This window comes from Aotus nancymaae, unplaced genomic scaffold, assembly GCF_030222135.1.
Source record: "Aotus nancymaae isolate 86718 unplaced genomic scaffold, 86718_ANA_hifiasm-v0.15.2.pri h1tg000095l, whole genome shotgun sequence".
NCBI classification, from domain to species: Eukaryota; Metazoa; Chordata; class Mammalia; order Primates; family Aotidae; genus Aotus; species Aotus nancymaae.
In genome coordinates, this window is record NW_026988510.1 from 302,597 (window position 1) to 330,039 (window position 27,443).

General features: G+C 48.6%; 2 protein-coding genes across 10 annotated transcripts in view; one reads left to right on the forward strand and one right to left on the reverse strand.

The window, feature by feature from the left end:
• FANCA (FA complementation group A) overlaps window positions 1–27,443 on the forward strand; it is an 84,334-nt gene that overhangs the window by 11,434 nt on the left and 45,457 nt on the right. For 8 of the 9 annotated variants that reach the window (XM_064369949.1, XM_064369948.1, XM_064369950.1 and 5 more), the window contains exons 7-16: window positions 5,784–5,896; window positions 7,750–7,832; window positions 11,275–11,308; window positions 11,779–11,845; window positions 14,387–14,499; window positions 16,722–16,798; window positions 17,202–17,343; window positions 17,747–17,880; window positions 25,015–25,125; window positions 27,302–27,397. In XM_064369949.1, coding sequence (XP_064226019.1) covers window positions 5,784–5,896; window positions 7,750–7,832; window positions 11,275–11,308; window positions 11,779–11,845; window positions 14,387–14,499; window positions 16,722–16,798; window positions 17,202–17,343; window positions 17,747–17,880; window positions 25,015–25,125; window positions 27,302–27,397 — 970 coding nt within the window. Of the gene's footprint in view, window positions 1–5,783; window positions 5,897–7,749; window positions 7,833–11,274; window positions 11,309–11,778; window positions 11,846–14,386; window positions 14,500–16,721; window positions 16,799–17,201; window positions 17,344–17,746; window positions 17,881–19,825; window positions 19,911–25,014; window positions 25,126–27,301; window positions 27,398–27,443 lie in introns of those variants that run through there. The other variant, XM_064369956.1, reaches the window with a different exon arrangement.
• Window positions 236–993, reverse strand: LOC110568318 (small ribosomal subunit protein eS26-like). The gene is made up of 2 exons (XM_021670993.2): window positions 828–993; window positions 236–435 (listed from the first exon to the last, which is right to left on the reverse strand). The coding sequence occupies exons 1-2, from the start codon at window positions 991–993 to the stop codon at window positions 236–238; spliced, it is 366 nt and encodes a 121-aa protein (XP_021526668.2).

Genomic DNA, 27,443 nt, shown 5'->3' on the forward strand with positions numbered 1-27,443 from the left:
TGGGCAACAGAGCAAGACTCCCATCTCCCACCCCTCCCCCTCAACAACAACAAAATTGATGACATAAATAAGCTTTCTTCCCCATGAAAATACTACTTGTTACTTCACACTTGGTCTGACACACACAAAATCCCCACCTTATCTGGCACAGATACACTTAACAGGCAATATCAAGAACAATTTCCATTTTATTTTTCTCTAGAGCATAGTTGTCTTCAATCTTTTACTCACCTCCTTACATGGGTTTTGGTGGGGGTCGTGGGGCAGCACCCGCAGGTCTAAATCGGGGTGGGGGTGTTTGGTTCTTGCGGGCTTCAGGAGATCGATTCCTGACTACTTTGCTGTGAATTGCACAGCTCACACAGTAATGTAGCTTCACATAGAGATTGAGAAGCACATAGGCATCAAAGACGCTCACTTTAGAAATATCCCTGACTTGGCCGGGCGCGGTGGCTCACGCCTGTAATCCCAGCACTTTGGGAGGCCGAGGCGGGTGGATCACGAGGTCAAGAGATCGAGACCATCCTGGTCAACATGGTCTCCCTGACTGCTGCGGCTTCCACTATGTTTCCAATGACGAATTTCTTTTTTTTTTTTTTTTTTGAGACGGAGTTTCGCTCTTGTTACCCAGGCTGGAGTGCAATGGCGCGATCTCGGCTCACCGCAACCTCCGCCTCCCGGGTTCAGGCAATTCTCCTGCCTCAGCCTCCCGAGTAGCTGGGATTACAGGCACGCGCCACCATGCCCAGCTAATTTTTTGTATTAGTAGAGACGGGGTTTCACCATGTTGACCAGGATGGTCTCGATCTCTTGACCTCGTGATCCACCCGCCTCGGCCTCCCAAAGTGCTGGGATTACAGGCTTGAGTCCAATGACGAATTTCTTAATGGCCTTGTCCTTGGGCACGTATTGGGCACAGTTGGTGCAGCGAATAGGCTGAACGTGGCCGCAGCCGTTTTTGGCACGACCGTTGTTCCTTCTTTTCTTTGTCATCTTGGAAGCTCGCAGCAGAGAAAGAACTAGTTTTTGTGTTTTTATTAGAGATGGAGTTTCGCCTTGTTGGCCAGGCTGGTCTCGAACTCTTGACCTCAGGTTGTCTGCCTGCCTCAGCCTCCCAAAGTGCTGGGATTACAGGCATGAGCCACTGCACCCACTTATAAACAAAGCTTTGGAAGCAGGAAACACATGGACCAATAATAATGACTTAGCAAACCTGAGGAAAACCTATCCTGAGCCAGCAGTGTAGAAAGAAGAGACCCAGTTTAGCTTATTCCCTTGATTGCTAAAAGCTCAAGGATTGACAGCATCAGGATCCTCTGTAGGTAGTGGTGAAAGATTTGGGAAGCATTGATTGAAAGTGTAGGGAGAGGGCATCTGGAACCTTGGATCCCCTCCCTTTCTCCTCTCCTAAGCCAGCAGAAGACAGGAGGTTTATGTGTTATTCTCTTTAGTTCGGGGAAACTGTGACGCAGTCAAAAATAGCATACTGGGCCAGGTGCTTGAGGCCAGGAGCTTTAGACCACCCTGGGCAACATAGCAAGACCCCATCAACATTAAAAAAAAGAAAATGCAGTACTGAAACTAGGTGGTGGTGGTAACATAGGCTCACATCAGGATTTATATATATATATATATATGTATGTCTATATGTATCTATTCATTTATTTATCTTATTTTGTGTATTTTTTTTTTTTTTTTTTTTTTTTGGGACAGAGTTTCGCTGTTCTCACCCAAACTGGAGTGCAATGGCACGATCTCGGCTCACCGCAGCCTCCGCCTCCTGGGTTCAAGCAATTCTCCTGCTTCAGCCTCCCGAGTAATTGGGACTACAGGCGCGCACCACCATGCCCAGCTTATTTTTGTATTTTTAGTAGAGACGGGGTTTCACCTTGTTGACTAGGCTTGAGCCACTGCACCTGGCCTTTTTTTTTTTTTTTTGAGATGGAGTCTCGCTCTGTCACCACACTGGAGTGCAGTGGCGCTATCTCGGCTCACCACAACCTCCGCCTCCTGGGTTCAAGCAATTCTCCTGCCTCAGCCTCCCGAGTAGCTGGGACTACAGGCATGCGCCACCATGCCCAGCAAATTTTTGTATTTTTAGTAGAAACGGGGTTTCACCATGTTGACCAGGATGGTCTCGATCTCTTGACCTCGTGATCCACCCGCCTCAGCCTCCCAAAGTGTTGGGATTATAGGCATGAGCCACCGCGCCTGACCGATTGATTTATTTTTTGAGATGGAGTCTTGTTCTGTCGCCCAGGCTGGATGCAGTGTTGTGATCTTGGCTCACTGCAACCTCCACCTCCCAGGTTCAAGTGATTCTTTCGCCTCATCCTCCCAAGTAGCTGGGATTACAGGTACCTGCTACTATGCCCAGCTAATTTTTGTATTTTCAGTAGAGACAGGGTCTTACTGCCTTGGCCAGGCTGGCCTTGAACTCCTGACCTCAGGCAATCCACCCACGTCAGCCTCCCAAAGTGCTAGGATTACAGGTGTGAGCTACTGTACCCAGCCTACATCAGGACTGTTTTTTTTTTTTTTTTTTTTTTTTTTTTTTTTTTTTTGAGTTAGGGTCTTGCTTTGTCTCCCAGGCTGGAGTTCAGTCTCACAATCACAACTGACTGCAGCTTTAATCTCCTGGGCTCAAGTGATCCTTCCACTTAACCCTCCTGAGTAGCTTGTACTACAGGCATGAGCCACCATACCTAACTAATTTAAAATATTTTTTGTTTTTTTTGAGACAGAGTCTCCCTCTGTTGCCAAGCTGGAGTGCAGTGATGTGATCTTGGCTCACTGCAGCCTCCGCTTCCTGGCTTTAAGCGATTCTCTTGTCTCAGCCTCCCAAGTAGCTGGGAGTACTGGGGTGCGCCACCACGCCCAGCTAATTTTTGTATTTTTAGTAGAGATGTGGTTTCACTATGTTGGCCAGGCTGATCTCGATCTCTTGACCTTGTAATCCACCTGCCTCGGCTTCCCAAAGTGCTGGGATAACAGGCCTGCGCCACTACGCCTGGCCTAAACTATTTTTTTTTTTTTTTTTTTTTTGAGACGGAGTTTCGATGGCATGATCTCGGCTCACCGCAACCTCCACCTCCTGGGTTCAGGCAATTCTCCTGCCTCAGCCTCCTGAGTAGCTGGGATTACAGGCACGCGCCACCGTGCCCAGCTAATTTTTTGTATTTAGTAGAGACGGGTTTCACCATGTTGACCGGGATGGTCTCGATCTCTTGACCTCGTGATCCACCCGCCTCAGCCTCCCAAAGTGCTGGGATTACAGGCCTGCGCCACCGCGCCCGGCCTAAACTATTTTTTAAGATGGAGTTTTGCTTTCACCTAGGCTGGAGTGCAGTGGCACGATCTCTACTCACTACAACCTCTGCCTTTTGGTTTTAAGTGATTATTTGGCCTCAGCCTCCTGAGTAGCTGGGATTACAGGTGCCCACCACCATGCCTGGCTAATTTTTTTTTTTTTTATAGAGATAGGGTTTCACTATATTGGCCAGTTTGGTCTCGAATTCCTCACATCGTGATTGCGCGCCTTGTCCTCCCAAAGTGCTTGGATTACAGGTGTAAGCCACTGCGCCCTACCTTAACATTTTTTTTTTTTTTTAGACGGTGTCTCTCTCTGTAGCCCAGGCTGGAGTGCAGTGGCACGATCTCGGCTCACTGCAACCTTCATCTCCTGGGTTGCACTTCAAGCAATTCTCCTATCTCAGCCTTCCAAGTAGCTGGGATTACAGGCAGGAACCACCATGTCCCGCTAATTTTTGTATTTTTTTTACTAGAGATGGAATTTCACCATGTTGGCCAGTCTGGTCTTGAACTTCTGACCTTGTGATCTGCCGACCTCGGCCTTCCAAAGTGCTGGGATTACAGGCATGAGCCACTCTGCCCGGCCAAATTTTTTTTTATAGAGTCAGGAGGATCTTTTCCTTATACCAAAGCAATTCAGCGTGCATTAAAGAACAAAGAATAATGAGTATATAAAAGTACTAGAAGAAAACATGCAAGACTTTTTCTTGAGACAGGGTCTTGCTCTGTCGCCCAGGCTGGAGTGTGGTTGTGTGATCTTGGCTCACTGCAGCCTCTGCCCCCCACCGCGTTCCAGCAATTCTCTTGCCTTAGTCTTCAGGTAGCTGAGATTACAGGCTCACGCCACCATAGCTGGTTAATTTTTGTATTTTTAGTAGAGTCGGGGGTTTCACCATATTGGCCAAGCTTTTCTTCCACTCCTGACCTCAGGTGATCCATCTGACTTGGCCTCCCAAAGTGCTAGGATTACAGGTGTGAGCCACTTAGCCTGTCCAGGAAGAATATTTTCATAATCTTGAAGTAGGAATGCTTAAATATGACATAAAACCCAGAAGCTGTAAAAGATCAGTAAACTTAATTCCATGAAAAACATGCTTTCTGGCCAGGCACGGTGGCTCATGGCTGTCATCTGAGCACTTTGGGAGGCCGAGTCAGATGGATCACCTGAGGTCAGCTGTTCAAGACCAGCCTGATTAACATGGTGAAATCTTGTCTTTATTAAAAATATAAATATTAATGGGATGTGATGGCATGTGCCTGTAATCTCAGCTACTCGGGAGGCTGAGGCAGGAGAATTGCTTGAACCTGGGAGGCAGAGGTTACAGTGAGCCGAAATCAAGCCATTGCACTGCAGCCTGGGCAACAAGAGTGAAACTTCATCTCCAACGAAAAAAAATAAATGGAAAAAGTTGCTTCCCAGTATATATACACCTAATGTCAGAGCACCAAAATCTATGAAGCAAAAATGGGCAGAATTAAAGGGAGAAATAGACATTTCAGCAATAATAATTAGAGGTTTCAATACCCCCTTTCAGTAATAGGTAGAACAAGTCATACTAACAATGATACAGAAATTGAATGCTGCAAACTAGCTGACCTGACTGACGGTCAGTAGTAGCAGAATGCTATTTGTAAGTCCAAATGCAACAGTCCCCAGGATAGACTATAAGGTTCAGGCCATGGTTGGGCACGGTGGCTCACGCCTGTAATTCTACCACTTTGGGAGGCCGAGGCGGGCAGATCACCTGAGGTCAGGAGTTACAGACTAGCCTGGCCAACACAGTGAAACCCCATCTCTGGTAAAAATACAGTAATTAGCTGGGCTTGGTGGCTGGTGCCTGTAATCCCAGCTACTTGGGAGGCTGAGGCAGGAGAATTGCTTGAACCCGTGAGGTAGAAGTTGCTGTGAGCTGAGATCATGCCATTGCACTCCAGCCTGGACGACAAGCAAAACTGTCTCAAAAAAGAAAAATAAAAAAAGGTTCAGGCCATAAAACAAATACAAATAAATTTAGAAGGGTTGAAATCATTCAAAATACGTTCTTCATCCATAAATGAGTTTACTTAGAATCAACGACAGAAGGGAATTGGGAAAATCCACAATATTTGGAAGTTAAACAGCGTACTGTGAAATAATCAATGGGTCAAAGAAGTCACAAGGAAAGTGAGAAAATAATGTGAGGTTTGGCGCAGCAGCTCACACTAGTAATCCCAGAGCTGTGGGAGGCCTGGGTGGGAGTCTTGAGCCTAGGAGTTGGAGAGCAGCTTGGGCAAAGTAGTAAGACCTCCAGCTGGGTGTGGTGGTACATGCCTGTTGTCCCAGCTACTCAGTAGGCTAGAGGGTAAGGATTACTTGAGCCTGGGAGGTCCAGGCTGCAGTGAGCTATGATGGCACCACTGCACTCCTGCCCGGGTGAACTACCTAATGACGGGATTGAGTTGAGCCAGGCATCCTCCGTGTTTGTCTCCAGCCATCCCGACATGCGTGGTGTGGGAGCGTGGCTCTTCAGGAACCTGTGCTGCCTCTGTGAACAGATAGAAGCATCCTGCCAGCATGCCGATGTCGCCAGGGCCATGCTTTCTGGTATGTTCACGACAAGACGTGCGTTCTTGGGTAAAACTCATTTTGATCAGTGGTAACATGGCTTTTGCTATCATGAGCTCTGGGAAGCAGAACAGCCTCTCTCTACCGGTGACTGTGGGAACCTGGCGTGACAACCTCCCAGTGTGAGCCTGCTGTGGGTTTGCATTTAACTTGACTGTTGTGGAAATACTAGTAAGTTGGCCCATTGCCTTGTGTTACGTATTTCCATGCACCTGTCTCATAAAGTGTCCCCAGCTGCTGCTTTTCTGAACCAGCAGACCCTTGCTTTGGCAGTAATTCCTGAGGACGGACATTAGGAGAAAAACTTGGGACTGTAATGTCCCCCCACAGACTAAGAAGGTGCAGAGAGACCAGGGAATGGCGTGGACGAGTGCATCTTAGTGAGTAGTCGGGTTTGTCAGGACTTACATCCAGGGCTTTCCTGTACAGCAGCAGGAGACCCCATCTCCAAGCTGCGTTTGGGCTGATTTTCTGGCTCTTTGCTTGCTGTGTTTAGCGATGAGACTATTTTCCTTGTTGAATTCTCAGATCCTCTCTAGGATGTTTGGGTTCTGAGGGACACCTACTGAGAGACCGGTCCCACTACAGATGACACCTACAGATAAAAATTAGATGAGAAACTCACCTGTCGGGTAGCTTGTGGGTTTTTTCCTTTGCAAAAGACATTCCTTTTTCCTAAAATTGCTTGGTGGCATGAGTGACTTAGCATTCCTGAGCTCCTATAATCGGGTCCCAGATAGGTTAAATCACATTTAGAAAATCGTTCTGATTTTGGTCCTCTTGATCTTAATTTTTAAAAAGCTGTGAATCCGTTTTCCTCCTTCATGACGTTCCTCAGAATAGGATGCTTCTGGGTTCCTCTAGACCCTCTAATATTGAAGATTGGCAGGCGAGATGATCTGTAAGACTTCCCTTGGAAGCCACTTTTGTTAGAAAAAAAATTCAGCCGGGCACCTAACATTTTGGGAGGCTGAGACGGGTGCATCACAACATCAGGAATTCAAGACCAGCCTGGCCCAAGATGGTGAACTCTGTTTCTGTTAAAAATATAAAAATTAGGCCAGGCATGGTGGCTCACTCCTGTAATCCCAGCACTTTGGGAGGCTGAGGCGGGCGGATCATGAGGTCGGGAGATCAAAACCGTCCTGGCCAGCATGGTGAAACCCCATGTCTCCTGAAAATACAAAAATTAGTTGGACGTGGTGGTGTGTGCCTGTAATCCCAGCTACTCGGGAGGCTGAAGAAGGAGAATCACTTGAACCAGGGAGTCGGAGGTTGTAGTGAGCCGAATGCTCCACTGCACTCCAGCCTGGATGACAGAGTGAGATTCCTTCTCAAAAAAAAAAAAAAAAAGTGTGTGTGTGTGTGTGTGTGTGTGCGTATAAATTAGCTGGGCATGGTGGTGCCTGCCTATACTGCCAACTGCTCGAGAGGCTGAGACAGGAGAATCACCATAACCTGGACGGCAGAGGTTACAGTGAACCGAGATAGCACCACTGCACTCCAGCCTGGGCAACAGAGTGAGATTCCGTTTCAAAAAAAAACAAAAGAGAAAAAAATGCTTGCTATAAACTTGATTCATTATAAGTATTTCCCTTTCAAACAGAATTGCAAGAGGAAACATCTGGCTCATCTAAGGGCTCTGATTGGTTGGGTTTGGTGAATGCTTGTGTGCCTGTGCAGGGTTCCCCTCAGGTCAGGAGCAGCTCACAGGGGTCCTGCTTGGCCCAAGCCATATGCACACCTGTCCCTCTGAAGTAGATGGTCTGTGCGATTCACAGTTGCTTGGAGACCATGATATATATAAATGCTTTGGTTTTGTGGTTTTTCAGATTTTGTGCAGATGTTTGTTTTGAGGGGATTCCAGGAAAATTCAGATCTGAGAAGAACTGTGGAGCCTGAAAAAGTGCCCCAGGTAGGAGGAAAAATAAAGTGAAGAGTTTGGAGAATTGACCTCCTGAAAATAGGCTGCACCCTAAAGAGCAGTCCTTAGCCCAGTGTTCAGATGCGTCAGGTATTTCTGCATTAAAACATGTTGTTTGTGGGTATCTACGGGCACATGTAATACTTATGTGCATGGAGCGTGTAATGATCAAGTGAGGGTGTTTAGAGTATCCATCACCTCGAGTAGTTATCATTTCTGTGTGCTGGCAACGTTTCAAATACTCCACTTTTTTTTGGTAATATACATTGGTTGTTTTTTTTTTTCTTTTAATAAAGACAGGTTTCACCATGTTGGTCAGGCTGGTCTTGAACTCCCGACCTCAGGTGATCCGTCTGCCTTGGCCTCCAAAGTGCTTAGATTACAGGCGTCAGCAACCGCGCCTGGCCTGTGATACACATTGTTACCTATAGCCACATTGCTCTGCTATGCAGCATTAGAACTTACTTCTTCTGTCTAGCTGTGTGTTTGTACCTGTTAACCAACTCTTCCTTCCCCCACCCCATATACCCGTCCCATCTTTGGTATCTCTCATTCTACTCTCTACCTCCACAAGATCCACTTTTTTTTTTTTTTTGTAGATGGAGTCTCTTGTTCTGTCCCCAGGCTGGAGTGCAGTGGCGCGATTCCGGCTCACTGCAACTTCTGTTTTCTGGTTTTAAGCAATTCTTGCCTCAGCCTCCTGAGTAGCTGGGACTGCAGGCATGTCCCACCACTCCTGGCTAAATTTTTTTGTATTTATAGTAGAGACAGGGTTTCACCATGTTGGCCAGGATGGTCTCAATCTCTTGACCTCATGATCCGCCTGCCTTGGCCTCCCAAAGTGCTAGAATTACAGGCGTGAGCCACCGTGCCTGGCCAAGATCCTCTGTTTAACTCCCACGTATGAGTGATATAACATGCAATATTTGTCCTTCTGTGCCTGGCTCATTTCACCTAATATAATGACCTTCAGGTTCCATTTCTTTTGCTGTGAATGACACAATTTTACTTAAAAAAAAATTTGCTGAGGCTAGACTCAGTGGCTCACGCCTGTGATCCCAGCACTGCAGAAGGCCAAGACGGGTGGATCCCCTGAGATCAGGAGTTCAAGACCAGCCAAACCAATGTGGTGAAACGCCCTCTCTACTATAAATACAAAAAAATTAGCCAGGTGTGGTGGCGCATGCCTGTAGTCCCAGCTCCAGGCAGGGAGGCAGGAGAACTGTTTTAACCTTGGAGGTGGAGGTTGCACTGTGACGAGAACGAATCCGTGCGCTGCAGCCTGGGCAACAGAGTGAGACTCCGTCAAAGCTGAATAGTATTCCATTGTGTGTATATACCATGCCCAGCTAATTTTTTATTTTTAGTTGAGATGGGATTTCACCATTTTGGTCAGGATGTTCTGGAACTCCTGACCTGGTGATCTGCCCGCCTCAGCCTCCCATAGTGCTGGGATTACAGGTGTGAGCCACTGTACCCAGTGCTTTTTAGTTTAGTATGGTCCCATTTGTCTTTTTTTTTTTTTTTGCCTGTGCCTTTGAGGTCTTAGCCCTAAAATCTTTGCTCAGACCAGTGTCCTGAAATGTTTCCCCTACGTTTTCTCCTTGTCATTTCATAGTTTTGGGACTTACATGTAAGTCTTTATCCATTTTGAGTTGATTGTTGTATATAGTGAGAGATACGGGTTCTGTTTCGTTCTGCATATAGATAGCCAGTTTTCCCAGCACTTTTTTGATTATTTTTTTGGAGACAGAGTCTTGCTCTGCCACCCAGGCTGAAGTGCAGTGGCTCGATCCCGGCTCACTGCAACCTCCACCTCCCAGGACCAAGTGATCCTCCTGCCCTCAGCCTCCTGAGTAGCTGGGACTACAGGCGCCCGCCACCACGCCTGGATAATTTTTTTGTATTTTTAGTAGAGATGATGTTTCGCCATATTGGCCATGGTAGTCTCAAACTCCTGAACTCAGGTGATCCGCCTGCCTCGACCCTTCAGAGTGCTGGGATTACAGGCTTGAGCCACTGTGCCCAGCCTCCCAATACCATTTTCCATTTTTTTGAACAGTCTGTTCCTTCCCTTATCTTTTTGAAATTTTTGTCTAAAATGAGCTGGCTGTGACCAGGCATGGTGGCTTATGCCTGTAAACCCAGCATTTTGGGAGGCCAAGGTGGGTGGATTACCTGAGGTCAGGAGGTTGAGACCAACCTGGCCAACATGGCGAAACCCTGTCTGTACTAAAAATATAAAAAATTAGCTGGGTGCAGTGGCACACACCTGTAGTCCCAGCTACTTAGGAGGCTGAGGCAGAAGAATCACTTAAACCCAGGAGGCGGAGGTTGCAGTGAGCCGAGATCGCACTGTTGCATTCCAGCATGGATGACAGAGCAAGACTCCTCAAAAAAAATAAAAAAAAAACAATGAGCTGACTATAAAGTTACGGATTTATTTCTGGATTCTCTATTCTGTTTCGTCGGTCTGTGTGTTTCCATCAACATCGTACTGTTTTCATTTCTATAGCTTTGTAGTGTGTTTTGACGTCAGGCAGTGTGATGTCTACAGCTTTGTCCTTTTCGCTCAGGATTGCTTTGGTTATCTGTATTGTTTTTTTGGTTCCATGTGAATTTTAGAATCTTTTTTTCTATTTCTGTGAAGAATGTGATTGGTATTTTGATAGAGATTGCATTGAATCTGTAGATTGCTCTGGGTACATCCCAAATTTTCATTCCCTTTTGGATGTTCCTGAGCCAGTGGCTCATTTTGCCTATACTGCAATCTGTGGGCTTTGAGGAAGCCTGCTTTATCGTTGCCATGAGTTGCTCCCTGCGTAGTAGTACGCTTTAAATCCGGAAGATGTAAAGAAGGGAAATGGCAGTGATACCTTCTCACCGTCTCCTGGCTCCAGAGGTGTCCAAGGTGAAAGCCTTTAGTTCCACAGCCCAGAATGAAGGCCTGTGCTTTCCTGTCTTCACCAAGTACTTCGGCAAAACGCTGTGCCTGCAGAAGTCAGTGTCCTGCCCAGCCCTAGGTTCAAAGCCTTAGGCCATGTCCAGAGCAGTCACGAGTAATTCCAGAAAGTTTGGCCTTTTTTCTCTGTCTGGTTCCCTTCAGTATTGGGATAATTTCTAGGTCTACGAGAAAGTTTTAAAAGTTGACCTCTGTTAAGTCAGTTTCTTACTTTACTTTATTTTTATTTTTTTAAATTCTTTTTTTTTTTTTTTTTTTTTAAGACAGGGTTTCACCATGTTGGTCAGGCTGGTCTTGAACTCCCAACCTCAGGTGATCCACCCGCCTTGGCCTCCAAAGTGCTTGGATTACAGGCGTGAGCCACCGGCCTGTTCCCTTACTTTACTTTAGAATAACAAGTGTTAATTCTCTTGTGTGATGCAGGTATGTGAAAATTACAGAGTGATGGTGATTCATACTCTGTTTTGACAGGTCGCGGTTGATGTACTGCAGAGAATGCTGATTTGTAAGTTGATTGCTATGTGGCCCAGTTTGTAAATGACTCAGTTTGCTTTTTTAACAATTCTGGCAGTTTTCTGTCTTTCCATGTGAAGTATTTCTCCTCTGTGTGTTTCGCGGTGTAGAGTCCTGGTACTGGAATGCCCTTGCTTTGGTTGTAATTTGGTATGAATTTACCTTTTACTTCTTATTCTGGCTTCCAATTCCTAGTGGCTTTAGATTTAATTTTCAGAGCTGTGAAGGCATACCACGTTAATCTGTGGTTAAGAGGGAAGCGTTTTATTTTCTGTGTTTTCATTAACTTTAAAGGCTTACAGATTGCAGGAGCACTGAAGGAGGGCACTGAAAAATCTTGATGGATGTGGGTCCTGTGGGGGGTTGGACGTCAATCTGTTGTCTGAAGGCACTTGGGGACTGTTTGTGGTGGAGCGTCACTGTGCTGATGTCTGTTTTCTCTTCCTGGCTCTCTGTCATCAGTTGCACTTGACGCTTTAGCTGCTGGAGTACAGGAGGAGTCCTCCACTCACAAGACCTTGAGGTGCTGGTATGTTCCTGAGGGCGGCCTGCCTGAGGGCAGCGGGGAGGTTCCTGCTACGTTAAAAAGCCAGGATATCCGACTCTTGAGCACACTTCCTCTGCCAGTTATGATAACGTGTGTGAGGAGAAGGTGACGTTGGGAGAGAGCCCTGGGGTGCTCTAGTCAGCATTTTCCCTATGAGGATGAGGTCGGAAGGGGCGCCCCACTGCAGGACCCTGTTCTGCCTCTGGAAGTCCTGAACCAACGCTTTGTCGCACTCAGTGTGTCCCGGTGACCTCCTCCCCTGTCTGGAGTCTCCCCTTGCTCTTCCTTCCCTAGGTGTCGTCCAGGCTCTAGAGCTCACCCTGCCCCTCAGGATTCCCCATGTTTCTAGAACACACTGTAGCCATGCCTCTATGGACTTGTAAACTCTACCTGCCCTCCACGGGTCCTGCTCAGATTCATGGGTAGTCAAAGCTTTGCCCTATTTGCCTTTTCTCTCCGTGGCTCTGTAGAGATGCGCAGATACCCTCACAGGTGGGGAGGCGAAAGCTGAGGAGTGGGGGCTTGGCAGAAGGTGGGTGTTAGGGTTTGGTGGAAATGGAGCTCTGGGGTTTGCTTTCCTCGAATGTTGACGGGGAACCTTGCAGTGAAGTCGTAAGAAACCAGTAGAATTCCCCACCGTTCCCAGGCCTTGTCAGCCTTGGCATGCTTTGATCGTTCTGCTCATTTCCCATCCCTCACAGTGACTGATGGCTTAATTAAACAGGTGATTGAAACAGTGAATAAAGCACCGCATGATTTTCTGAACGTTTACGTGTGCGTCAGTTAGCTTGGGCTGCTGTAACAAACTGCCAGAGGCTGCGTGTGCGTGGCACGTGTGTTCTCACAGCTGCGGAGGCTAGAGGTTGGAGGTCAGGGTGCCACCAAGCTAGGGTTCTGGTGAGGACCCTCTTCCCGGCTTTCAGGAGGCCTCCTTTTTCTGTGTCCTTACGAGGTAGAGATGGGGAGAGCAAGCCGTCTGTCTTACCGGGGCAGTCATCTCATTATGAGGGCCCCACTTTCAGGACCTCATTGCCTAGGCCTTATCAACACCCCACCTCAAATTACTTGACACTGTGAGGTGGGGCTTCACCAGAGGAACCTTGTGGGGATACAGTTTAGTCTTGGCTGTGGCAAGTGCATGTTTTTATAATCTGGGCGATAAGATTACTTAGACTGGTGGCCCGAGAGTCGGAGAACAACCACTGACCTGCTGCTTTTTACATTTTGTAAATAGTTGCTAATACTTTATTTATTTATTTAATTTTGAGGCGGAGTTTCACTCTTGTTGTCCAGGCTGGTGTGTAATGGCAGGATCGCAGCTCACTGCAGCCTCTGCCTCCCAGGTTCAATCAGTGCTCCTGCTTCACCCTTCCAAGTAGCTGGGATTACAGGCTTGCACCACCACACCTGCTGAAAGCCTGTAGTTTTGTATTTTGTATTTTTAGAAGGAACGGGGTTTCACCATGTTGGTCAGGCTGCTCTCAAACTCCTGACCTCAAGTACGCCCACCTTGGCCTCCCAAAGTGCTGGGATTACAGGTGTGAACCGCCGCACCCAGCCCGCCAATACTTTAAAATCGGACATCCTCTAACAGTCTGGGTGGCCAGCTTCCCTTACACACTGAGGGCTGTGGTGTCCCAAAGCCCTGCCCTGTGAGGAAGGACAGCAGGGCTGAAAAGTGCGTCTCCATGGTGTCCCCACCCTGTTGTGTGAGTGTGTTGGGTTTGCACATAGCTGATGTTTAGTCAGGTGTGTGACCCTGGGGCAGTTCACTAAACGGGTAGGACCCTTGATTTTCTTACCTGGGTGATCGGCGTAAAGTGCCTCTTGCTGTTGCAAGTTGTAAGCCTCACAAGGGGGACTGGGTTTGGTCTGGTGGTCTGTGTAAGTCTGCTGGGCTGTGAGACGCTAGCAGACCTCAAATGCTCTTGGCACCTGGCTCCATGACCCCATTCAACCCCAGAACATCCTGTTCTCTCACTCAAATTGCTCAGGAAACCATAGTCCCTTCCATTCCTTCCTCATCCTCATGGATGGTGCTGGCCTCGGTCCCTGTCGTGACTGCAGTGCTTGAGGCCCTGTGTGCGGGGCTCTGCACGTGAGGCTTGGCACCACCCTTTGAAGGAGTTCCATTTCGCAGAGGGTGCTGCTGAGGCCCCGAGGGTGGGCTCTTCACTCGAGGCTTGGCACGCGCCTTTGGGGGAGGGAGTTTCCATTTCATAAAGAGTTCCACTGAGGTCCCCTCGGGTGGGCTCCCGCTGCTCCGCTCCAGGGTGTGGTGCGCCCTGCCCTTCCCAGCCTGTTTCTTTCTCCTGTTTCCCCCGCTGCTCTGCTCCATGGGTTTTGCCATTGCTTTGTCTCCTTTCTGGTTGAAATGCCACCTCCTTGGATTCAGTTTCAAGTCTGTGGTTACAGTAGCCTGGCCCAGAAAGCCCCTTCCTTGGGCACACTTTGTGCTGGGACCCACGAGTGGTGTGCAGGGCACCCTCCCTTTGCTCAGCCCTCTTTCTGCTGCATTGGCAGGTTCGACGTGTTCAACGGACACACACTTGGCAGTATAATTTCCACAGATTCTCCGAAGAGGTTTTTCAGTCATACCCTGACTCAGATATTCACTCACAGCCCTGTGCTGAAAGGTAGGCCTAGCGCAGAGGCTGCCCTGTCACTACTCAGTGTGGGGAATGCTGTTTCATTGTTGCCTTGATAACTCTGATGGGAGATGCCAGGAACTCTGGGACCACTTTTGTGTCTCTGTTTTCAACCAGAGATTGGGTTCTGAGATGCCTGAGATTGTTACTAAATATCCTTTCACCTGAAAGGAGCACATTCTTACAAGAAAATTCAGAATTGGCCAGGCATGGTGGCTCACATCTGTAATCCCAGCACTTTGGGAGGCCGAGGCGGGTGGATCACACAAGGTCAAGAGATCGAGACCATCCTGGCCAATATGGTGAAACCCCGTTTCTACTAAAAATACAAAAAAATTAGCCGGGTCTGGTGGCGTGCACCTGTAGTTCCAGCTACTCAGGAGGCTGAGGCTGGAGAATTGTTTGAACCTGAGAGGCGGAGGTTGCAGTGAGCTGAGATTGCACTGCTACACTCCTGCTGGGGTGACAGAGACAGACTCTGTCTCGAAAAGAAAATTCAGAATTATGAGTGGACAGAAGAATGTCTTTTTTTTTTTTTTTTTTTTTTGAGAGGGAGTCTCACTCTTTTGCCCATGCTGGACTGCAGTGGTGTGATCTCGGCTCACTGCTGCTTCCGTCTCCCAGGTTCAAGTGATGCTCGTGTCTCAGCTTCCCGAGTAGCTGGGAATACAGGCACACACCACATGCCAGGTTAATTTTTTGTATTTTTAGTAGACACGGCGTTTCACCTTGTTGGCCAGGCTGGCCTCGAACTCCTGACTTCAGGAACTCCTGATCTGCCTGCCTCGGCCTCCCAAAGTGTTGGGATTACCAGCATGAGCCATCGCCCCCGGCCTAAAATAGAAATAAATACGTTTAACGTGAAACATTTCAGTGGTGTTTTTCTAAACAGATTGTTTAAAAACGTAGTTCTTCTCTAAGTGCCACGATTCTGTCTTAAAATGTTATATAAGCATGTTCTCATGCAGGTTTGCCCAGCGTTCCCAGCAGACCTTCCACAGAGCATGCTGGGGGCCCACTGCTTCTGCTCTGAGAAGCCAGAGTGTCCTCTGCTGCTTCACTCAAGTGTCTAGGGATTTGTGCTTGACATGCTGTGATTACTGTCTAGTCTTCTAAAATTTGGGCATGGACATTCTCCTGCTGGAATACCTGATCACCCAGCACAGCTCACGTTATCTTTCTGCTGGCTGCCTTTGCCTTGCTGTGACTGTGTCATGTTCTCAACTAGACTGGGTGGCACATTTGATGGTCCAGGCATCGTCCGCCCACTCTGTCCTGTTACCCAACTGTTTCTTAGAAATCAGGCCAAGATGAACACTTTGATTGTTGAGCTTTTTCTGTGTCTAGAATATCCCCAGGGTAGGTGCTCAGGCGGGAAACTGGGAGGGGGACAAAGGATGCATGGACAGCTCCCGACAGGTGCTGTGAGGTACTTAGGAGTTTATCGGCACTTGCACGGAGCTGAGCTTCCTTTGAACAGTTTTCCCACCATAAATTGTTTATTGACAGTTTAAGAGTAGGAAAATTGAAATGTGATTGATATATTGGCAAATATTTACCTTGACTATGAGAAAGCATTACAGTAAGCAGGCCTAAGAAGCAGAGAATTGATAACTTAGCCAATAGGCAACAAACAGGGAGATGGTGAACTTTAATAGTTGGAAAAATACATAGTAAGATCTTTTTCACACCGAAGCTTTGAATCACAACTTTTTGGCCACCAGTGGTGGCTCACCCTTGTAATCCCAGCACTTTGGGAGGCCAAGGCACGTGGATCTACAAGGTCAGGAGTTCAAGACCAGCCTGGCCAACACAGTAAAACCCCATCTCTACTAAAAATACAAAAATTAGCCAGGCGTGGTGGCAGGTGCTGGTAGTCTTCAGCTACTTGGGAGGCTGAGGCAGGAGGATTGCTTGAACCCAGGGGGTGGAAGTTGCAGTGAGCTGAGACCATGCCATTATACTCCCACCTGGGGACAGAGCGAGACTCTGTGTCACAAAAAAATACAAAAAAGTATCTAGGTTGATGGCACACGCCTGTGATTGCTGCTCCTTTGGAGACTGAGGCAGGTGGATTGCTTGAGCCAGGGAGGTTGAGGCTGTGGGGAGCACCACACTCCAGCCTGGGTGATAGACCCTTCCAAAACCAAAAAAAACCCCACAACTTTTTGATCTCTGACTTGAAGTTTTGTCTGTTTCTCCCCCTGCAGCATCTGATGCTGTTCAGATGCAGAGAGAGTGGAGCTTTGCGCGGATGCACCCTCTGCTCACTGCGTTGTACCGCAGGGTGAGTAGAGGTGGCATTAGATCTGCTGCTGAGCTCGTGGCGGGGGGATTAAGATCTGCTGAGTCTTTGTCGTGCTTCCTGCCATGGATAGCACATGGGGAGGTTCAGGGGTCTCTACTGAGATGTGGCTGTCCTCATCTAGGCCACCATTCAGGTCAGGAGACTGAACGTGTCACTTGGGCAGAGCCCGTCCTGCCAGAGATAAGGAGAATTCTCTCCACCCGGTGCTGACCACTGTGAGGGGAGAGACGCCACAGTGTTTCTTGTCCCAGCTCCACGTGCTGCCTTTCCAGTGGGAAGCGGGAGGGGCTGTGGGTGGCTGCCGGCTGGGAGGGAGGTGCGGGGTCATCTGTCCCATGCTGCTTTGCTTTGACATTGAAGGGAGTGGATGCCTTTATTTCAGCTCTTTGTGATGCTGAGTCCAGAGGAGTTGGTTGGCCATTTGCAAGAAGTTCTGGAAACACAGGAGGTTAACTGGCAGCGAGTGCTCTCATTTGTGTCTGCACTGGTTGTCTGCTTCCCAGAAGCACAGCAGCTGCTCAAAGGTGAGCTTCTATGAGAGCCTGGGGGTGCTGGTCAGAGTGTGTGCGGGTGTGTAACTTGAGTACTGCTGTCAGCAGAGTCCCAGCTGACCGTGGGGGAGCCTCTCAGCGAGACCCTTCCCTACCTGCCTGGAACCTGTAGTGCCTCCTGTCAGCGGAACAGTCTTCGTCGGACGCTTCCATGAGCACTGATTGCTGCTCTGAGAGGCCAGAGTGTGCACTGCTGGTTCATTCACGTCTCTAGCGGTTTCTGCTTGACATGCTGTAATTGCCTTCTAGTCTTTTAAAACTTGGTGTTTGTGCATGCACATTCTCCTACTGGAATACCTGATCACCCAGCACAGCTCACGTTATCTTTCTGCTGGCTGCCCTTGCCTTGCTGTGACGGTGTCATGTTCTCGACTAGACTGGGTGGCGCGTTTGATGGCCCAGGCATTCGAGAGCTGCCAGCTGGACAACATGGTCACTGCGTTCCTGGTTGTGCGCCAGGCAGCACTGGAAGGCCCCTCTGCGTTCCAGTCATATGCAGACTGGTTCAAGGTAAGTGACCTGCCCATCACTAACTAGCACCTGATCCTTCTGGAAGGCTTGGGAATGGGGACCATGCTATCCCCACCTGACACTCTGTCATGACAGTGAATGACCTTGCTGTGAGCTTTGCCAAGTGGCCTCTGCAGACCTTCTACTGAGTGTGCTGGGGGGCCTGGGTTCTTCCTGTTGGGGCCTTGGTCCCTTCCCCTGGTTTCGTCTCACTTGCTTGATGCAGAGTCCTGCTGTCTTTTATAAGAAAATTAGGGAAATCAAGCCCCAACAACATAGTGAGGCCTCGTTGCCTCCAAAAACAACAGCAACAACAACAAACAACAAACTAGGCAGGTGTGGTGGTGCACACCTGTAGTCCTGGTCGCCTGGCAGGCTGAGATTCGAGGACTGCTTGAGCCTGGGAGCTAAGGCCGCAGTGAGCTCTGATTGCTCCAGTGTACTCCAGCCTGGGTGACAGGAGACTCCATCCCAGAAAGAAAAAAGGAAATTAGGAGAGGGGGGACACAGAAGTGGCTGCTGCTTTTTGCAGAATATACAGCATCTCTTATCTCCCTCTTTTTTTCCCTTTTGTTTTTTTAACTTGAGACAGAGTCTCATTCTGTCGCCCAGTCTGGAGTGCAGTGGTGTGATCTCGGCTCACTGCAGTCTCCATCTCCTGGGTTCAAGTGATTCTCCTGCCTCAGCCTCCTGAGTAGCTGGAATTACAGGCACCCGCCACCACGCCCAGGTAATTTTTGTATTTTTAGTAGAGACTGGGTTTCACCATGTTGGTTGGGCTGGTCTCAAACTCGTGACCTCGTGATTCACCTGCCTCGGCCTCCCAAGGTGTTGGGATTACAGGTGTGAGCCACCATGCCCAGCCTTTCCTTATTTTTTTTGGAGATGGAGTCTGACTCTGTCACCATGCTGGAGTTCAGTGGCATGATCTCTGCTCACTGCAACCTCTGCCTCATGGGTTCAGGCGATTTTCCTGCCTCAGCCCTGTAGCTGGGGTTACAGGTGTTTGTCACCACACCTGGCTCATTTTTGTTTTTGTTTGTTTGTTTTTCAGAGAGTCTTTCTCTGTCGCCCAGGCTAAGGTGCAGTGGTGTGATCTCGGCTCACTGCAACCTCCACCTACCAGGTTCAAGTGGTTCTCCTGCCTCGGCCTCCCGAGTAGCTGGGACGACAGGCATGTTCCACCATGGCCAGCTAATTTTTCATATTTTTAGTAGAGATGGGGTTTCACTGTGTTAGCCAGGATGGTCTTGATCTTCTGACCTCGTGATCCACCCTCCTCGGCCTCCCAGTGTGCTGGGATTATAGGTGTGAGCCACCGCACCCAGCCTAATTTTTGTATTTTCAGTAGAGACGGGATTTCATCATGTTGGCCAGGCTGGTCTTGCACTCCTAACCTCAAGTGATCCGCCCGCCTCAGCCTCCCAAAGTGTTGGGATTACAGGCGTGAGCCACTGCACCTGGCCTTGCGTCTTTATTTCATGAAAGTCCCGAAACAAGTACTCCCTTATTCAGAGGTGTCACATATTCTTCCCTTTTCTGTGGAGTACACACAGTGTTCTCTCTGACAGAAGTTTATGCTGCTGTTCCCAAACCTGAGTGGGTGTTAGACTCGCCTGCAGGGGGCCTTTGGAAATACAGATCCCAGGGCCCATTTCACACTGGAGTCTGAGCTTTCAAGATCAGCCTGGGCAACGCAGTGAGACCCCTGTCTCTACAAAAAATGAAAAATTAGCTGGGTATATGGGTAAGCACCTGTAGTCTCATCTACTTGTGGACTGTGGCGGGAGGATTGCTTGAACTGAGGAGGTTGAGGCTGCAGTGAGCTGGGATTGCAGTACTACGCTCCAGTCTGGGAGACAGAGCAGGACTCTGTCTCCAAAAAATAAAAAGTACTGGATTTGTTTGCCATCACCATTTTGGTGAAGTAGTTCCCTCTTTGTAGGAGTCTCAGCTTCCTGAAATTTTAAAGACCCGCGTGCCTGCATAGCGATCACGGTGCCTGCTCCTCCCCGGGGTCTTCTGAGGAGGTGAGACTGCCCAGCAGGCTGAGCCACTTAGGCTTATATTGGGAGAAGGTGGTGATCCTTGCAGTGTCAACTCACGCTTATTCCTTAAGGTTTCTTTTCATCTGCCCTCAGGCTCTCCCCAGCTCTACGCAGTTGGCCTGCTACTTAGTTGGCCTCACCTTAGTTTCTGCTAAACTAAGCTGAGAGGCATTTGCTCTGTCCGTAGTGAGGTGCTGAGGTATTTATGCCAGAGTCTACGCTGGTGCTTTTGGGGCCGTGAGTTCACGTATCTCCCAGGTCCTTGGTTCAGGGGTCTGCCAGCGTTTACTTCTTTTCAGTTCCCAAGGTGACAGTCAGTGTGAGAGGAATGCTTCTCAAGTGCTGTGTTGACGGTGTTGTTTGCTTTTCCTTTTACCTTTTCACATCACCTTCATCAAAATTTAGTTTTTTTTTTTTTTTTTTTTTTTTTTTTTGAGACGGAGTTTCGCTCTTGATACCCAGGCTGGAGTGCAATGGCACAATCTCGGCTCACCGCAACCTCCGCCTCCTGGGTTCAGGCAATTCTCCTGCCTCAGCCTCCTGAGTAACTGGGATTACAGGCACGCGCCACCGTGCCCAGCTAATTTTTTGTATTAGTAGAGACGGGGTTTCACTATGTTGACCAGGATGGTCTCAATCTCTTGACCTCGTGATCCACCTGCCTCGGCCTCCCAAAGTGCTGGGATTACAGGCTTGAGCCACCGCGCCCGGCCCAAAATTTAGTTTTAATGAAATAATAAAATGCACACAATTTAACTGTACTATTAAATGAGGTTTTTTGTTTTTGTGTTTTCAGAGACTCGGGCTTGCTCTGTTGCCCGGGCTGGAGTGCAGTGGCATGATCATAGCTCACTGCAGCCTTGACCTCCTGGGGTCAAGCAGTCCTGTCTCGGCTTCCAGAGTAACTGGGACTGTAGGTGTGTGCCACCACACCTAGCTAATTAAAAAATTTTTTGTGTGAATACAACATCCCCCTGTGTGGCCTAGGGTGGTCGCAGACTCCTGGCCTCAAGTGATCCACCTGCCTCAACCCCCAAAACACTGGGATTACAGGTGGGAGCCATCACATCTAGGCAGTTAGATGAGTTTTGATAAACATATATATGCATATTCAGTATTCAAACATCTGTTCTAATTTTTAATTTTGTGCATGAATCCCAGCACTGTGGGAGGACAAGATGGGCACATCGCTTGAGCTCAGGAGTTTGAGACCAGCCTGGGCAACATGGTAAAACCCCGTCTCTACCAAAAATACAAAAATTAGCTGGGTGTGGTGGTGGGTGCCTGTAATCCCAACTGCTCGGGAGGCTGAGGCAGGAGAATTGCTTGAACCTGGGAGGCAGAGGCTGCAGTCAGCTGAGATTGCACCATTGTGCTCCAACGTGGGTGACAGAGCAAGACTCTGTCTCAAAAAAAACTTTTTTTTGGTTCTAGGAAGTGTTAATATACATAGACCAAATGATTGCTAGTTTGAGCCCTCTGGGGTCATTAATACGGTTTTCAGCACATTACCTTATGTAGTTAAATGTAATTTGTGGGTTTGTTTACCTTTTTTTTTTTTTTAATTGAGGCTGGGTCTCTGCTCTGTCTCCCAGGCTGGGATGTGGTGGTATCATCATGGCTCACTGCAGTCTCAGCCTTCCAGACTCAAATGATCCTTCTACCTCAACTTCCCCAGTAGCCAGGACTGCAGGTCTGTGTCACCACGCCTGGCTAATTATTAAAAACATTTTTTGTAGAGGTAGGGTCTCACCATGTTGCCCTGGCTTGTCTTGACCTCCTTGTCTCAAGTGAACCTCCTGCCTCAAGCTCCCAAAGTATTGGAATTAGTACAGAGAGCCACTGCACCCAGACATTAAGTGTAAATTTTTTTCAAAAATAACGAACAGGTCCGGGCGCGGTGGCTCACGCCTGTAATCACGGCACTTCGGGAGGTTGAGGCTGGCGGATCATGAGGTCAAGAGATTGAGACCATCCTGGCCAACATGGTGAAACCCTTTTCAGCCTGTAGTCCTAGCTACTCGGGAGGCTGAGGCAGAAAAATTGCTTGAACCTGGGAGGTGGAGGTTGCAGTGAGCCGAGATCATGCCACTGCACTCCAGCCTGGTGCCTGAAGGCGGAGCGAGACTCTGTCTCAAAAAAAATAATAATAGCAGTCAGAACTGCCTTTTTTCCCGGTGACTCTAAAAGTGACTGCTGTGACCCCAGGTCTGGCTTGTGTCAGTTAGCCACCTTACAGAAATGCCTTCAGTGATGGGTCAGGACTGTTCCTCGCTGCAGCCAGTGATCATCTAGCTCGCTGTAATTGAACATTGCTGAGAGACAGTAGGAGTTCCGTTGTGGATGGCTGAATGGAGGATAGGAAGTCATGGTGTGGCTGGTGGGAGAATTTTTGTTGAAACTGTATGCTGATGTTTTGAAGAGGGAACCCTTGAGTGATCTCAGTTGTATTTAAATCTTTTTTTTTTTTTTTTTTTTAAGACAGAGTTTCGTTCTTGTTACCGAGGCTGGAGTGCAATGGCGTGATCTCGGCTCACCGCAACCTCTGCCTCCTGGTTTCAAGCAATTCTCCTGCCTCAGCCTCCCGAATAGCTGGGACTGCAGGCTTGCGCCACCATGCCTAGCTAATTTTTGTATTTTTAGTAGAGATGGGGTTTCACCGTGTTGACCAAGATGGTCTCGATCTCTTGACCTCGTGATCCACCCGCCTCGGCCTCCTAAAGTGCTGGGATTATAGGCGTGAGCTACCGCACCTGGCCTTAAATCTTTTTTTTTGAGACAGAATTGCGCTCTGTAGCCCAGGCTGGAGTGCATTGGTGTGATCTCGGCTCACTGCAACCTCTGTCTCTCAGGTTCAAGTGAGTCTCCTGCCTCAGCCTCTCTAGTAGCTGGGATTACAGGCATGCACCACCACGCCCAGCTAATTTTTGTATTTTTAGTAGAGAGAGGGTTTCACCATACTGATTGAGTTGGTCTGAAACTCCTCGCCTCATGATCTGCCCGCTTTGGCCTCCCAAGAGTGCTGGGATTACAGGTGCTAGCCACCATGCCCGGTCCTTATTTAAATTTTTAAGTGGCAAGTATTGAGCTGCTTTCCTGGCATTTGGAACAGACAGTTCATGTCTCTGACCTCTGTTTTTCCCTGACTCTGTTGCTCTCAGAGACATTTGATGAGCATTATCAGCATTTTCCCCTTTTTATCTAATGGCTTTTTGAGTTTGTATATATGGTAGTAACGTTTAAAAGAATGTACACATGGTCAGGTGTGGTGGCTCATGCCTGTAATACCAGCACTTTGGGAGGCTGAGGCGGGAGGATCACCTAGAGGTCAGGAGTTCAAGATCAGCCTGGCCAACATGACAAAACCTCATCTCTACTAAAAGTATAAAAAGTAGCCGGGCTGGACATCGTGGCTCACGCCTGTAATCCCAACACTTTGGGAGTTCGAGGCAGGCGGATCACCTGAGGTCAGGAGCTCAAGACCAGCCTGGCCAAAATGATGAAACCCTGTCCCCACTAAAAATATGTAATTGACCGGGCGCGGTGGCTCACGCCTGTCATCCCAGCACTTTTGGAGGCCAAGGCGGGTGGATCACGAGGTCAAGAGATCAAGACCATCCTGGTCAACATGGTGAAACCCCGCCTCTACTAAAAATACATAAAAAATTAGCTGGGCATGGTGGCACATGCCTGTAGTCCCAGCTACTCGGGAGGCTGAGGCAGGAGAGTTGCCTGAACCCAGGAAGCAGAGGTTGCGGTGAGCTGGGAATCACGCCATTACACTCCAGCCTGGGTAACGAGCGAAATTCCGTCTCAAAAAATAAAAACAAAAACGTAATTAGCCAGGCAGCTACTTGGGAGGCCGAGGCAAGAGAATCGCTTGAACCTGGGACGCAGAGGTTACCATTAGCTGAGATTGCACCAGTGCAGTCCAGCCTGGGCAACAGAGTGAGAGTTTGTCTCAGAAAAAAGAAAAAAAAGTTAGCCAGGTGTGGTGGCATGTGCTTTGTAGTCCCAGCTATTTGGAAGGCTGAGGTGGGAGAATCCCTTGAACTCTGGAGGCCGAGGTTGCAGTGAGCTGTCATTGTGCCACTGCACTCCAGCCTGGGCAACAAAGCAAGACTCTCTCAAAGAACAGAAAAAAAAATTAGCTGGCCATGGTGGCAAATCCTTGTAATAACGGCTACTAGGAAGATTGAGGCAGAAGAATTGCTCCATCCTGGCGGGGCAGATGTTGCATTGAGCTGAGATCACGCCACTGTGCTCCAGCCTGGGTGACACAGCGAGACTCTGCCTCAAAAAAAAAAAAAAAATGTACGCAAGGTTGTACACTTGCAGAAAGACCGTAGTAAGCCTTCAGTTCATGTTGCAGTTCAGGCTTCATGATGAATAATAACTCACTGAGGTTTCACCGTGATATCCTGTGCACTCACACATGGCCAGGGTGGCAGAAGCTCGTGTGTTTTTGCAGGTAAGTTGTTCCATTCTCACATATGTACACATTTTCTCTCCAGGTTCACCTGTGATGCGTTCAGGGCCATGCCCATATAAGACCTCCTTCCTTTGCTGACTCACTGCAGCCTTTGCCCCCAGGAGCTCGCTGCTGCCCCCTTGGTTCCTGGAAGGGTTTGCTCTTGTTCCACGCTTGCTCTGCTCTGGGGTCTTTCGGTTTCGTTGTCTGGGGGTGGCCCTCCTTGGCCTCTGTTCTTCAGCCGCCTCTTTTGCGGTGATCTGTCCACTGATGGATGAGGTTAGAAGTTGAAGTGTGTTCCAAAGTGGCTTCATCCGACAAAATCAGTTTGTTTGCTGTGCACAAACACTTGTTAGGGCATTCTACAAATTTTACCCCTAAGGGTCCCAAAAAGATACCATAGTTAGTGTTTATTTTGGCTAATTATTTTAACTTCTTTATTTGAATAACTTTTAGACCATCTCTTCAGTGAAATCATAGCCATGGCATCTGTAAATGTGTGACCCAAAGTGACTTTCGGTTTCTCTTTCTTCCTTTTCTGTTCAGGAGGCCGACTAGAGCAGCAGCCAGACGCTGCCTGGCTGGCCTGGGTTTCATGCTCTTCTCTCCACACAGGCCTCCTTTGGGAGTGCGCGAGGCTACCATGGCTGCAGCAAGAAGGCACTGGTTTTCCTCTTCAAGTTCCTGTCAGACCTTGTGCCTTTTGAGTCCCCTCGGTACCTGCAGGTGAGGAGCTGCCTGCCACGTCCATGATTTCTGGTGCTTCTGCTCACCTGCTCAGTCTGAGGACTGCCTTGGCCTCCCCAAGAGCCTTCTGCAGATCTGCGCTGAGCCTCTCAGCCAGGCCCCTCTCCTTCCCCAAGCAGTTTATGGTGAAACAACACGGACACTGCAACTGGCAAGTGCTCAGAAACCCTTTGCTCTTCTGGGCCAAGGAGATGGGTAAATACATAATGTCACTGTGCAGTCAACCTTCAAACAGTGAGCAGGTCTAAGTGGTGACATGGAAAGATGTTCTCGGCGGCACCCAGTTTTGCAGAAACAGCAAATTGTACTGCATTGTATTAGGATCTCATTTGTGCTTTTTTTAATTTTTAACCTACACTCTGGAGCCGTGCTCACAGAGGTGTGTGGGCAGCCTGTGAGTGAGGCTGTGGGTGCAGGCTGTCGCCATCCTTTTGAGTACCTGGATCTTAGGGCAAGCTTCTTTCTTATACAGGGCCCTCAACCCATTCATTTGCATTTATTTGGTTGTCTTTTGTTTTTTTGAGTCGGAGTCTTGCTCCGTTGCCCAGGCTGGAGTGCAGTGGCGGGATCTTGGCTCATTGCAACCTCTGCCTCCTGGGTTCTAGCACTTCTCCTGCCTCAACCTCCCGAGTACCTGGGATTACAGGCACCTGCCACCATGCCCGGCTAATTTTTGTATTTTTAGTAGAGAAGGGGTTTTACCATATTGGCCGGACTGGTCTCAAACTCCTGACCTTGTGATCTGCCCTCCTTGGCCTCACATAGTGCTGGGATTACAGGTGTGAGCCACCATGCGTGGCTTTTTTTTTTTCTTTTTTAAATAATTTCATGGCTTTCTTTTTTTTTGAATTATTCTCACTCTGTCACCCGGCTGGAGTACGGTGGTGTGATCATAGCTCACTGTAGCCTAGACCTTCCAGGCTCAAGCAATTCTCCCACCTCAGCCTCCAGAGTAGTTGAGACTATAGGCACACTCCAGCATATCTGGGTAATTTTTTAAAAAAAAATTGTTATTGCCCAGGCTGGTCTTGAACCGAGCTCAAGTGATTTCTTCTGCCTTGACCTCCCAGCATGCTGGGATTACAGGCATCAGCCACTGCGCCCAGCCTGACCCTGTTTTTTTTTGAGGTGGAATCTTGCTTTGTCACCTAGCTGGAGTGCAGTGGTGTCATCTCTGCTCACTGTAACCTCCGCCACCCGCATTCAAATGATTCACGTGCCTCAGCCTCTTGAGTAGCTGGGACTACAGGCACAGGCCACCATGCCTGGCTAATTATTTGTATTTTAGTAGAGACGGTTTCACCATGTTGTGCAGGTTGGTCTTGAACTCTTGACCTCATAATCTGCCTGCCTCGGTCTCCCAGAGTGCTGAGATTACAGGCATGAACCATGAGCCTGGCTCTCTTTTATTAAGGAAATTGCAGTATCCCCACTATTGCCTTTGATGTTCTCGGCGGCACCCAGTTATGCAGGAAGAGCAAGTTGTACTGCATTGTATTAGGATCTCATTTGTGCTTTTTTTTTTTTTTTTTTTTTGAGACGAGTCTTGCTCTGTCACCAGGCTGGAGTGCAGTGGTGCAGTCTTGGCTCACTGCAACCTCCGCCTCCTAGGTTCAAGCGATTCTTCCGCCTCAGCCTCCCGAGTAGCTGGGACTACAGGCGCGTGCCATCATGCCCTGCTAATTTTTTTTGTATTTTTAGTAGAGATAGGGTTTCACTGTGTTGGCCAGGATGGTCTCGATCTCTTGACCTTGTGATCCGCCCGCCTTGGCCTACCAATGTGCTTTTTTTTTTTTTTTTAAACCTACACCCTGGAGCAGTGGTCCTCACAGGTGTGTGGAAAGCCAAAGGTGTGGAGCTGCAGGTGGGCTGGCTGGCCTGGCTGGGCCCTGCCTGCTGCTTCTGGGAATGCACAGAGCCACCCTCGACTTACAGGACTAATTACATGAGAATTGCTTCATTTTTCACCTGGGAAAGCAGCCTTCTGTTGTGTTTTAGTTTTACTAACGATTTGCTTTGCATCCTCTTAAGTCCCCGGAGAGGGCTGTGTTTCTCTACTGAGCAGCACTGTGGATGGTGGAACTGAACTGCGGCCTCCCTGGAGTCCCAGACAGTTCCCTGACTAATGGTGCTGCACTCTGTTATCTGTCCTCAGGTGCACATTCTCCACCCACCCCTGGTTCCCAGCAGGTACCGCTCCCTCCTCACAGACTACATCTCACTGGCCAAGACGCGGCTGGCTGACCTCAAGGCAAGCTGCCCCTCCATGCCCACTCCTCACACCCGTTCAGCAGAGA

Coding starts and splice junctions, on each gene's coding strand:
- LOC110568318 (XM_021670993.2), bottom strand. CDS start 993: ATGACAAAGAAAAGAAGGAACAACGGTCGTGCCAAAAACGGCTGCGGC. Junction 436..827: donor ACTTTGGGAGGCCGAGGCGG/GTGGATCACGAG, acceptor CGCCCGGCCAAG/TCAGGGATATTTCTAAAGTG.